This window comes from Wasmannia auropunctata, unplaced genomic scaffold (assembly GCF_000956235.1).
Source record: "Wasmannia auropunctata unplaced genomic scaffold, wasmannia.A_1.0 LD336111.1, whole genome shotgun sequence".
NCBI lineage: Eukaryota > Metazoa > Arthropoda > Insecta > Hymenoptera > Formicidae > Wasmannia > Wasmannia auropunctata.
In genome coordinates, this window is record NW_012026779.1 from 2,300,001 (window position 1) to 2,312,156 (window position 12,156).

The 12,156-nt window shown below is 51.3% G+C and overlaps 1 protein-coding gene across 1 annotated transcript in view; it reads left to right on the top strand.

Moving 5' to 3' along the window:
• LOC105450445 (RNA polymerase II degradation factor 1-like) overlaps positions 1-9,146 on the top strand; it is a 98,175-nt gene extending 89,029 nt beyond the window's left edge. Inside the window, exons 8-10 of the mRNA XM_011690288.1 lie at positions 16-273; positions 7,279-7,365; positions 9,036-9,146. Coding sequence (XP_011688590.1) covers positions 16-273; positions 7,279-7,365; positions 9,036-9,088 — 398 coding nt within the window. The 3' untranslated portion in view covers positions 9,089-9,146. The remainder of the gene's footprint in view (positions 1-15; positions 274-7,278; positions 7,366-9,035) is intronic.
• The last annotated feature ends 3,010 nt before the right edge of the window (positions 9,147-12,156 follow it).

Sequence of the window (12,156 nt, forward strand, 5' to 3'; positions counted from 1 at the left end):
CTTTCTATGACACAGAGAACGTAACGGCGGAGGCGCGCACGAGTTCGGAGCCGCCGGAGGCTAGCCCGGTACATTCTCAGTCGCAGCAGCAGTCGTCGCAGCAACAACCGCCGCAGCAACCCCTTCAGCAGCAACAGGCAGCGGCCCAGCAGTACCGGGAGGCGCAAGTGCCGCGTCCTTCCCAGCAACCGTCGACGCCGGAGAAACCCGCATGGGGATACGGGCTGGATCTCATCGGTAGCCAGGCGTCGGCCTTCTGGCAAAACTACCAAGGTCAGTTTCTCCCAACGGCACGCTACCCTCGTCGTACCCCGTTGCGTTCGGTTTCGCCGTCGATTCACAGTGTTCCCACGGTGTTCCCACGAAACCGCGCGCGCGGAAAAATAAACAGGGAATACTTAAGCCACTTATCGTTAACGGAGGATCGCGATAGCCATGTCGTTCCCGCCTCCGCTTCTTCCTCTTCTTCCCGATATCTCGAAACATCCCGACCGTGTCCCAGTACCGTCGTGTTTCCCGTCGTAGTTTCACACTGTCGAATTACATTACCTCGGCGAGATATTCTGAAAAGAATTCGAAGACGTCAAAGAGTTGCCTGACGGGAAAGAATAAAACCCGCCCAGGAAAGCTAGTCTGCTATCTACATTGTAAAGTTTACGGTAATTCGAGAAAGTAGCAGTCGCGTGTTAGGAACTTGAGGTCAAGGGAGAACGGGAAGGGGGGAAGGACGATCCGAAGATCCAGGCCCAGAGCCAGCGGCGGGATCCGCTAATTCGGATAATCGCATTCCCGTATTAGGATCCACTCAATTTTTCTGATCTTCCGGCCGAGTGCTTTCGATCCTCGATTACCCTGACAAAAAAAAATGAGAGAGAAAGAAGAAAAGAGAGGAGATTGACCCCGAGGGCGAGAGAGACGGTGAAGCGGACGGTGGTAGTATGTCGTGGTGGTATCGTGCAAAGTAAATTATTCGAAAGATCTCGAGCGAGAGCAATCACGCCGCCGGCAATAACAACCCCGTGCACGAAGAGGGTAGGAGGAGGGAGGGAGGGAGAGAGAGAGAGAGAAAGAGAGAGGGAGGGAGAATGAGAGGCAAGGAGTGGGGGAAGGAACCGAGCTGGTCCTGACGAGGAAACACGAGGTATTTGAATAGGGTCCCGTAGCCACCCGGGCATCATGATGCGGAATCCATTTGCAATAAACAACAGAGATTTAGACGGGGGTGACGCGGGAGAGGAGAGACAACGAGACGAGTCGAGCGGTAGCGCCAAGATGAGAAGAGGGGATGGGAGGGGTGACCATCGAGAGAGGGAACACGGGGAAAGAGGTGATTCGACGTAACGTCGTCTGAGGTGGGTACTTACGCCACTGAGGGGACCTCGGGGGCCGCCGCCGCGTCTTCGAGTCATGCATTCTATACGAACGATGGCTCTCATTCCTGTCACATTGTCATCGAAGGAATGTGTTTCTCGTGTTAGTTTTCAATGATCGAATAAATCTTCCCGTGTGCAGTTTGAAGGATCTGTCTAATCGTTAGAAAAGATGTCACGTATTAATATAATAGTACTCGTATATTAATTCTGCGACAGAATGTTTAGGGCGATTCTTCCCTTCAAGATCTGTCCCTTGTCGCCGTCCTCAGCCGATTCTAAATTCCGACCACCTAGTTCCGGCTATTAAACCCTTTTGTTTGTGAAAGAGCACCTGATGCTAACAGCATCGCGTTACATCCCCAACCTTTCCAATCGAGTGATTGCGATCTCGCGACCGTGTCATCTCGCATAACGTTCTCACATGAGCGCCACTGGCTGTAATGCAGAGTTTATGCACATCTCTCGCAAGTAAGGAAGGAGCCGTAATTTCCCCGGCGGCCAACGCGGCTCTCGGTGGCGTTACCTGTCCTCCCTTCCTTCTTCCACTCGCTCGTCGTTCCCTCCGCGCTTCCCTTAAACCTCCTCTCCAGCCTCCTGCGCTGCCTCTCCCGCCCTCCCTTACGTCGCGTTGCTCTCTCTCTCTGTCTCTCTCTTCCTTTCTCTCTCGCACATGCATACGAATACGCGCGTGCATACATGTACTTACATACGTATACGACGTGGTGTACGTGTACAAGTATGCACGACGCGCGATTCCTCCACGTCGTCCACCATCCGCAGAGTACGACGAAGCACTCCGCCACGCTTTAATATTCAGACTATATGCAATAATTTCGCAGCAACCATAACCCCCTCCCCCTCCTCGTACCCGTGCCCCTGTCCTACCTCCCTCCCGATTTCGCAACACTCTTGCTTTCTCCGTCTTTCTCTCTCTCTCTTTCTCCCGCTCCTTCCATCCTGCTTCTCAAACCACCGTCTTCAGCTTCGCCGTCTCTATCGTTTATTTCCTCCCCCTCCCCCTTACTTCCCCTTGCCTAACTCCCCTGTTTCTTCCCCCTTCCTATCCTACCCGACCGTGTTTCTTCCACCGCATGAAGAGACGTGGCACGTACGAACACACCCACACCGAGACTTTGCGAGATTGCTCCACGGTGTGGTGCACTGTACCTCCATCTTCCACCCTGCGACCGCAATCACTCTAAATCGCCGCGCGGGCATTAATATTTGATGGACGAAGTCCTTGGGAATTATTCGAAATGCGAATAATCGCGATCGAGGCATCGAGGCGCGCCGGTATCATTTTTCATCGATGTCTCGTGAGATCAGCATCAGCATACGGCTCACGGCTTTAACGTCGTTAAACGCTAAACCCTTTTAGTCTTTACACGCCGCGCTCGGGCGCTTCCACGAATGAATTAACCTTGAATACCGTGCGGTCTACAAACTGAAAAAGGGAGAAAAATGAAAGTCAAACGTTGTCGAGAAGTAAAAAGTTTTAAGCTTCAGTCCCGCAAATCAAGCGTATCGCCTCGGGAGGAAAAATGACGACGACGATGACGACGACGACGACGGACGGGCTCCGTTGAAGGCGCGCGCGCGCGCGCGCGCCGGATTATTTCCAGCTTTCCAACCGCCCACGCGGCCGAGAAAATGCGAGCGTCGCACCTGCGTGCGTACACGTGCGTAGACCATTACCGCGGAGAGACAATAACCCCGCGAAAGAGTGATAAAGCGTGACGCGTGTGTACGGGCGATATAAAGGCCGAAGGAAGCCGACGCGCCGACGTGGGCGGCGGAGGTAGGGCGGAAGGCTTGGAAACATCCCCCGTCCTGAATATATCCACAGGGCACACGACGACGTGGTTTTCCGGCGAACAAGCCGGGACAGGAGAAATCGGACGGGGAAGACAGGAGGGAAAAGGAGTGGAAGGGGAGGGGGAGGGTGAGAGAGAGGGAGAGAGCAGCAGAAAGGTAGAGTTTCGATCTAAACGCGATGGTAGCTCGCGTGGTTGCAAGCTGACGGTGAGGTAGGTGTTGTCAGGAATATTGGGGTTGTTCCAAGATCCCCCCCTCCCCTCCACAGTTCGGCCGGGGCGTTTTCTTCCGCTTCCTTACATGTCTTGAAGAATGACGAATAACAAATCTCGAGTAACGATATCTCAGGTATGCTTTGGACGCATATTTCTTTTTTTTTAATTGCTGCAGTGCGTGAATGTTGCTTGAATGTTTACGACAAAGAGACGAATCGAATAACGGCCGATGTTGTTTTCGGAGACCCTTAAGTTCACTATGAGTACACATGAGAGGGAGAGAGAGAGAGAGAGAGAGGGGTCTACCCCCCGACTTATGATTTTGCGTCGCCGCGGGCGCCGATTGGAAAGGCGCGCGGATTGCGAGGGGATTAAATTCGTTACTGGAGAGCTTTGACGCGAATGGCATACGGAAGAGAGAGATTTTTATGCGGCCGGGAGAAAGAACAATTACCGAACGAGACTCATCGATCGTCCTAGGGGATATCGTCTCTGTTCTTTTTATTTTTAAATAATATTGACGACACTGCTGAGACAGACTACATCGACAAGTGCACGATTGAATCACAAATTGCCGACGTATTTGTATTTTCTCGAAAGGATTTCAAACTGGTGCAGAACGTCTTATTGTTAGTACGGCATTACAATTTCACGATAGAGTAGAGAACAGAGTACGAGGAGAGAGAGAGAGAGGAAAGGAAGGAAAAAAATGAAGAGACGGATCGAGGATGGTGGATGATCGCAGTTAACGGAAATTTAAAATTATAAGATTCGCGCGATTCGAAAGCGAGGGCGAAAGGCCCGGGCACCGGAGATTCATCCTCGTTTCTCTCCTCCCGCATCCTATCTCCACCCAGTTCCTCGGCTTTTTGTGTCTCCGCGCTCTACTCCATGCGGCTCCTTGATTCATACAATTTCATGGTCGGCTTGGCGCTCAAGCGCCTATCCCCACACCTATTCGCATCTTCCGTTCACCCCCTCCTTCATATATTTCGCTTTCCGGCCCTCTGCTTTCCGCTCGCTGTTGCTGCTGCTGCTGCTGCTGCTACTGTACTGCTCCTCTCCGCCTTTCGAACCTCGTCTGCTTTACATAAAGATCAGAGCATTAAAAACGCGATGCTACACGAAATCAACCCTCTAGATGCTCCCGCGCCTCGCCCCCTCCGCCCTTCATCTTTTTATCTTCGTTCCGCGCCCTATATCCCTTTTTGCTCGCGAACGTCACTAACTCTCGGCTCTTTGGAGAATCTCGAGTGAGCAAGAGCATTCAGCCAATTACCGTCGTTTCGATGTGATACTTAAATTGCTTTTTTCACCGTTCGCGCAAGAACGAAACATGTCGAGTGCACTCATCACGTTGACGATTATATCCGATATCCGGCGCCGCCGCGGCAAATCCGGTTAAATTCCAAGGCCGTCATTCACGGCAGGTTCACGCGATGGAAGCTTCTCGGCTGTGTAATCGCAAAAAACTCCGGCGAAATGAGGAGCGCGAGCTCGTCTGGCGAGAGGTGCTTATCAATCGCGAGTTATTGGTCGCCTTCGTGGAATTCATCTCGTCGGATCGGAGGTTTTAAGGGGAGTATAATAATGAAATTCGCGTACGAGAGCGAAGGTGTATTCTCCGATCCCGGGCGAACAATGCGCGGGAGTTTTTCCAGTTCTTGCGAGACCCCCGACTTGCGCGACCGCGCCTTCCCTCGCATTCTCTCGCCCCGTCCTCGGTTTCGATTCGGTTCGTTTTCTTCTTCTACCCGTGAGGCAAGGTGGCCTCTCTCCTCGCGGCCGGGCATTGTGCCGGAGTTAATTACGTGCGGATAAATGCGGAGTCATAGAGGGGCAAACCACCGGGGCCCCTCTTCTTTTTCAGCGGACGTCTTTTTTAGGGCGGAGGGGGGGCCCTCGCCTCGCGCCGCGCCGCCACCCCCTCCAAAAAGCCAGGGCGATATGGCGCGCGATGCGATGGCACACAATGCCAACCGTTTAGGGCCCCGGTCGAAGGGGCCCCCGTATACGTCGGCCACGGCCTGAAATTGTTTTCATTGTCCGGACGATTTGTCAGGGTGTGTAAGACGGTAGCGAAACTATTAGCGCCTCATTCTTCTTGGACTCTCGAGATGCGCTGTCTGCAGAATTCCACGGGATCGAGCGACGAGCTCTCTTCTTTCTTCATTCGATACGCTACGCACGCAACGATACCCGCGAGAAATCGCGAATCTGGATTTCCAAGTCGTCGTCGCCGTGCACATCACTTTCTTACGGTCGAACCGGACCGGCGGACAATATGACGATGGCGAATGTCCGTCAAGTTATTATTAGAATGGAAAAAAAAACGAGGGAGAGGCGAGAGAATCCCCTAAAAAAAAAAGAGAAAAGAAGTACACGTACAATCAATCAAATCGCTTTTTCGTGGCTCTTTATCTCGGCTCGATACAACAAAAGGGTGTGTTCTCGACCGTTCCGAATGAGGCAAGAAAGTTTCCTTAAATCGGGCCTTCGCCTCGAGATGCCTCTTCTTCCCTTTCTCTCTATCTTACCCTCACCCTTCTCCGTGAGAGACTCGCCGAGCGGGCGAGCGTTTATATCTGGAGCAGTTAAATTGTCATTTGGATATCAAAGGGACGCGACACCCCGCGCGCGGATAAGGGCGCGAGAGGTAATTTGGCTCAGCGAAACGCAAACATTGCTCTCCGTGTGCCCCAAAGTCGTGGAATATAACGGCCCTGACGAACGCACGAATTCACACCCACGTGCCACGAAACAGCCCTCAGCTATTGTTGCTCAAAGCATAATGGAATCTCGGCCCCGCCGTCTCTAGTCCCGGCAATAAAGATGGAGCGGGATAGAAAGCGGGGAATGGGGAGTACGCGGGACAGAGAGCGTCGTCGATGCCGACTCCTCTCGCACGTCCGCGCGCACGCCGGTTAACCGGGACTTAATGGCCTCGCAATTGGATTTTACCATTGCTCTTTGCTCAAGGAGGCGCCATTTCACGCTTACCGATCAGATCCGCGTCCTTTCGTCGCACGTGCGCGCGCGCTGTATAATGCTCTTTACGATCCTTCTACTTAATTCTTTGCAGCTTATGCGATTTTCGATTCTAAATGAAAATAAATATATGTAAAAATTCCTTTCCTTTTTAATTGTGATATCAGTCAAATACTGTCGCAATCAAATTTTTAATTCGTCAAAATCAAGTTCAATTAATTAATCACAAAAATTAAAATTTTCAATTTGTCTTGATATAATTAATTGTTTTCCGAAGAAAACCGCATAATTTCGTAAACGTCATCCGTTTACATAAATCGCTCGAAAGGACAGGAGCGAGACGCGTGTGCCCGGTTAATTCGGCGCGATATCATTAAAGGGACATTTTCCAGTTTTCACCCTAATCCTTGCGAAATTCAGTGAGCAAACCCGCGGCCCTTTCACGCCTGCCTTCGTCCGTTATCCCGCTCGTCCCTTTTCCATCCCCCTTTTGCGCGCGGCTGACGGTAGCTGCCGGTTTTGCACTAATTACCGCTTCGTTTCATCCTTCGCGCGCGTGGTTCACGCCTCGTCGAATCCGCGCGTCGTTCCCGCCGTCCGTGCGCGTTGCGAGCCGACGGACTTCTCTCCTCGAGGCGATTCCTTCAACGCTGTCGAGGCAGCGGAGCGCGTTATCCGAACGCCGATATTAATCTTAAGCCGAGAACGCTAGTGAGACTACATTATGCGCGTTGATTACATAGCGGAACAGTATTGTATTATGTAGGCTATATTGTAAATGCCATATTATAAATGCTTTGCCACACACAACACACATTATACACACGTACACCCTGTCGTTTTGTTGTTCAGTTGTCTGTCAATTTCGTATGCTTTTTTTGTCGCAGAATCGCTGGTGCAGGAACTCGAGCTGGAGAGAAAATCGCGGCAGCACCAAGCGGCCGAGAGGGACCAAGTAAAGTCTCCTCTTCAAGGTGTGTTGAGTAAAAACACGTGATTACTTTCGCGCGTGCGTACTTCATAGAATTTAAAATCGTTTTATTTTATATGTATATTTCTTTTTATTTTGCCTACGCAATAATCGGCATTTTTACGAATATGATAGTGTACTCGTATACTGGAAAAGCTCCTCTCTCTCAAATTCTCGCATTCGGAAAGCGCAGTTTTCGTGCAGTACGCGTAGAGCGATTTCTTGTTATACGGAATAAAGTTCGGATCTTTAATTAGAAACTCTTCAGGGGCGGTCGCGTCTCGGGGGAGGGTGCAGGGCGAGGCGGCGGTTCTTGCAAAGGCGTCAGCGGCATAGCCCCGGCATATTCGAAACTTGGCCTCGCTCTCCTCCGTGGAAACTTGTCCGAAGGAAGTTTCCAACTCGCGCAAAAACTATATCCGTAGCGCGATTTCGATGCTCCAAGGCCCCGGCCGGCGTGACGTTGCACGTAAATAATCGTTTTTCGCCCGCCCGCCCACCCTCTCGGGGGGCTCCCGAAAGGAATTAACAAGTCTGCTCTTAATTGGCAACGTCCTTGCAAAATCAACTCCCACATCTTGGCCCGGAGCTTTTTATCGGCGGTAATGTTACTCACAGATCTATCGCAAGAAGAATGAAAGTGGCAAAGTAGCATTTCCGCAGAAGCGCGCATTACCAACTTTGTTTTTATTAAGAAATTTAACAATTTAAGGTATCTTGTACAACAATAATGTTGTCGCTAAAACTCGATCGTCCAAGCTTTCTTTTTTTTTTTTCGCTGAATAATTGGAATTGGCCACTGAAAAAAGAATAAAAATATCATTAAAACACGCACGTTGATTCAAACAAAACGACGTGTCCTGAGAGGGCCAGGTCGGGGCAGATTGAAGCGGCCCGGACGATAGTGGGCGCGGAGAGACGAGTAAACCGAATCACGCGGACTATTAACGTATAGTGATTTTCAATCATAAGCGACAGTTCGATAAAAAGTAGAGTGGCGGCTCGATCACAAAGGCCGCGCTAAGGCCGATGACTCGGCCGGACTCGTATTTACGAACGTGTGCGTACACGATATAGGGTCCGACTCCCAACTTGCCCCTCACCCTCGCCCCCTCGATTCCCTTTCGCCCTTTTTCTCGACTCTCGGTTCGTCCATCTCTTCATCCACCTCGCGCGTTCTCCTCTCCCTCCCCCCCTCCCCGCGTTCATCTGCGTCTCGAGAGCCAACGATAATTAGTGAGCGGCGCCTTCTTCACAACGGAACGATCATCGAATGACCCAGCTGGTCCACCTTCACTGTATCGCGCCGCAGCGTAAGGCACCTTACCGCCGAATCCTCCGACCCTCCATCCCGTAGCGGAATTACGCCCACGACCATTCATCTCCCGTATGCATCTTCATCCGCGAGACATCCGCTCCTCTCTCGTATTCCCATTAAGAGTCCGCGACACGCCTAACACTCATGCTACACCGGCGCTGTAAGATCTAAATTTAGCGCTCAATACGCCTGCCCCCTTTCTCATTCCGCGCCGTTATTACACGCGCGGGCGCGATGCTTCATATTCCGATATAAGTAAAAAACCCGACAGCCGCGTGCAACGCGGCGCACAAGTACGTAAAGTATCAGACGAACACGGACTCCAGAGTGCACCTGCGATTCCGTTTCTGTTTCAGAGTCGCGGACGGGTTACTACAAGAACTCCGTTCTGTTTACGAGCGCGACCTAGAAGAGGCCGGACGACGGCAGGCGGGGGCAGCAGACAGATCGTGCAGCGAGCAGCCGAAGCGAGTGATCGAAACGGATCGAAACGGAGAGCAGAAAGCGCCAATTCGTAGCCACGAGAGCGGACTCACACAACGAGAAGCGAACGTGAAGAGACGGAATCTAGATGGTCGACCGCGAGAAGAAACGTACGGATTCGACGGGGAAGAGCGAAACTCCGAGTGATGATCTCGCGCGAGTGTCCGCGAGGACTTGTGCACAGCTTGGCGAACTGAGTGCGAATACAGAGATTACCGGAGGGCTCCACGACAGTATCTTATCGTCGGGAGATTAAGTAAGTTCCGAATCAGAATACGTACGAGCGAGCGCTATGCTATGACGGTAGACTCGATTTCGACGAACGAGCAAAAGCGAATGCGCGGCTGTTCACGCGCTATTTTGTACAGAGCTGCGATCGGCCGCGTTTTCCAACGCTCGTAGGGAAAACTCACGGGGTGAAGGGCGAGTAGAGATGTAAAACGGGGCCCTCGAATCGAGATCGGTCCGGTCGGAGTTTGCGACGGGGACGGGAACCGATCCCGCACACATATCAACGACGCGATATTCGCCGATCTCCCGATTCGCGTTCGCGGCGGTCGTGGGGTCACGTCGTACGTTCGACGACGACGGCGGTATTATACCCCGAAAGGAGATATTCTCTAAATGTACGCACCATCGATTATTAAACCCGTGTTGGATGATGACCGAACAATTGCGTGACTCTCGCGGTACCGAGACGATCGCGGACAGTGGTGGGCGGGACGAACGAAAATCGGGAACGGGAGGAGAGAGTAATATAGAGGCGGACGAGAGAGAGAGAGGGGGAGATATATAAGAGAGGCATATTTCTAAAGACTGCTGGAGAGTGCGTGCGTGAGTGCATGCGTTCCTAGAGGTACCTATCTCCTAATTATCGAGCGAATTAATTAGATAATCGTTTTTAAGGGACTCCAGGCGATCAGGCCGCGCCACGCCGTCGTCGCGCGCATCGTGAGGCGCGCCGATTTCGAGTATTATTATCATTATTAATATTATTATACATATACGTCGCCGCGGCGGCGCAGAGGCCCGGCCCGATCGCCAAACTGCGAAACGAATGTCGAGTCGCGGGCCCTCTCGTCGCGACCGGCCCATTCGATATTCCGGTATAATCGGCGTCTTCGGCGGCGCCGATCGTTGCGTACCGATGTCGCGACGATTTCTCTCGAGAATGCCGTCTCTCTCGCCGGGCACGTCGTCGCAGCGCCGAGAAAGGCGCCGGCTTTTTGTAAAATGCGCGTAAGCGCGCGAAAATTGACGAGCGAGTCTCTTCTGGATTCGACGCGGAAAACGAGATTAGAGCCGCGACTCGAGCGCTGTATCATAGAAAAACGAGAAAGGGAGTGAGGGAGAGGATGAAAGAGAGAGAAAGAGTAAGTATAACACGACGAGAAAACGAGCGAGTGAATGAAAGAAAAGAGCGATCGACAGATATATAGAAAGAGAGAGAGATCGTGAGGAAGGAAAAGAGAGGGAGAAAACCAGAGCGGAAGTGAGTCTTACACGAGTATGCGCATATGTATGTGTGTATATGTATGGGTGGGTGGGTGGGTGTGCGTGTATGTATGGTAAAAAAAAACGGAAACAACGGAGGATTCTCTCCTAGCGTCTTAAATCGTAACACCTTATTTATATAAATAACTTAGTTACTACCGAAACAAGTAAGTCTAATCCATATTGCGTGTGTCCCGCGTTTGCGTTGACCGCCCGAGAAAATCCGGCGAAATATCTCTTGGCGTGTGCGAAAACAGACGGAGGAAAAGCGACGAAGAGGAATACGACAAAGCGGAAGAGGGATACTTGGACAATCCCGTAAGAGACGCGTGCGCGCGTCCGATACCAAGCGCCGAAGGCGTCAAGGATATTTCCCCGGGGACGGTCCCCGTATTTAAGATCCATGTACAAAGTCTTTTGCCGTAAGGTTCTTGTGTTGTAAAGTTCACATAATCATAGTGTCTAGTATCGTACCAGCTAAAGCCCGTTAAGACGATGCTAAACGTAGAGAAACGAAAATTTAACCACCGATAGCTGATCCGTATTTGCCATCGCCGCTACCGATTGACGGAGGGAGAGGAGTGGGAGGGACGAGGTTGGGTGCCGAGAGGGTTGACACGAAGGGTGTTTCAGGTAATGTTTTTCACGATCGAGAACCGTAGGAATTGACTTTCTCGTCAGTAATGCCGATCTCAAGGAAGACTTTGGCCGACGCCAAATAGTACAAATTAAATCTCGACTGAGATTGACACGGAGCGACAGATTGAACCGATTTCTCACGCGAGACAAGCAACATTGACGGCTATCGATATACAATCATGCAAAAATCTTCCACCGTAGATGAGACCCCGAGAAGAATAGCGAGTATATTTCAAATCGTTTGGTTTCCGGTGCAACAAAATGAACGTCGAAATGATCGTCAAACTTGCGGCTCTCGCTCGAGAAAAATGATACCGAATTAGGTGAGGATGAAGGTGCGCCAAGAAGAGATGTGCGAGACGTATGCGGAGCGGGGTTGGGAATGAGGAGAGAGGGGAGGGAGGGACTTTGTCGTCGCCACACACGCGAGTCACGGCGACGGTGACTAGTGACGCCGATTTCGCGAACCGGACTTATACAATCTAGTATCGAGGCAAGAAGTGTATTCATTGTAATTCAGCATTATTACCTATAAATAAATAGTTGTTATTGTAAGTGGGATTTTCTTTCACTTCGATATCCACCACGCGACGTCCTTTCTTCGACGTCTCGGAAGAGACGTCCTCCCTCCTATCTTACAATCTACATTTTATTTTCATACGTTACACCTGCATATTAGTCTGTGTGCGTCTCAAGAAATATAAGGTGTTTTCGCTCTTCCCCTAAACTCCTTGCACCTGAGAAAAGAATTTTTCCGCGGTTATAATGGATCCAGACTCTCCTCTCCCCCCCCCCCTCTCTCTCTCTCTCCTCTCTCACTCCGTTTTTCAGCTCGCCGAAGCGCGTAAAGCGTACACGTGT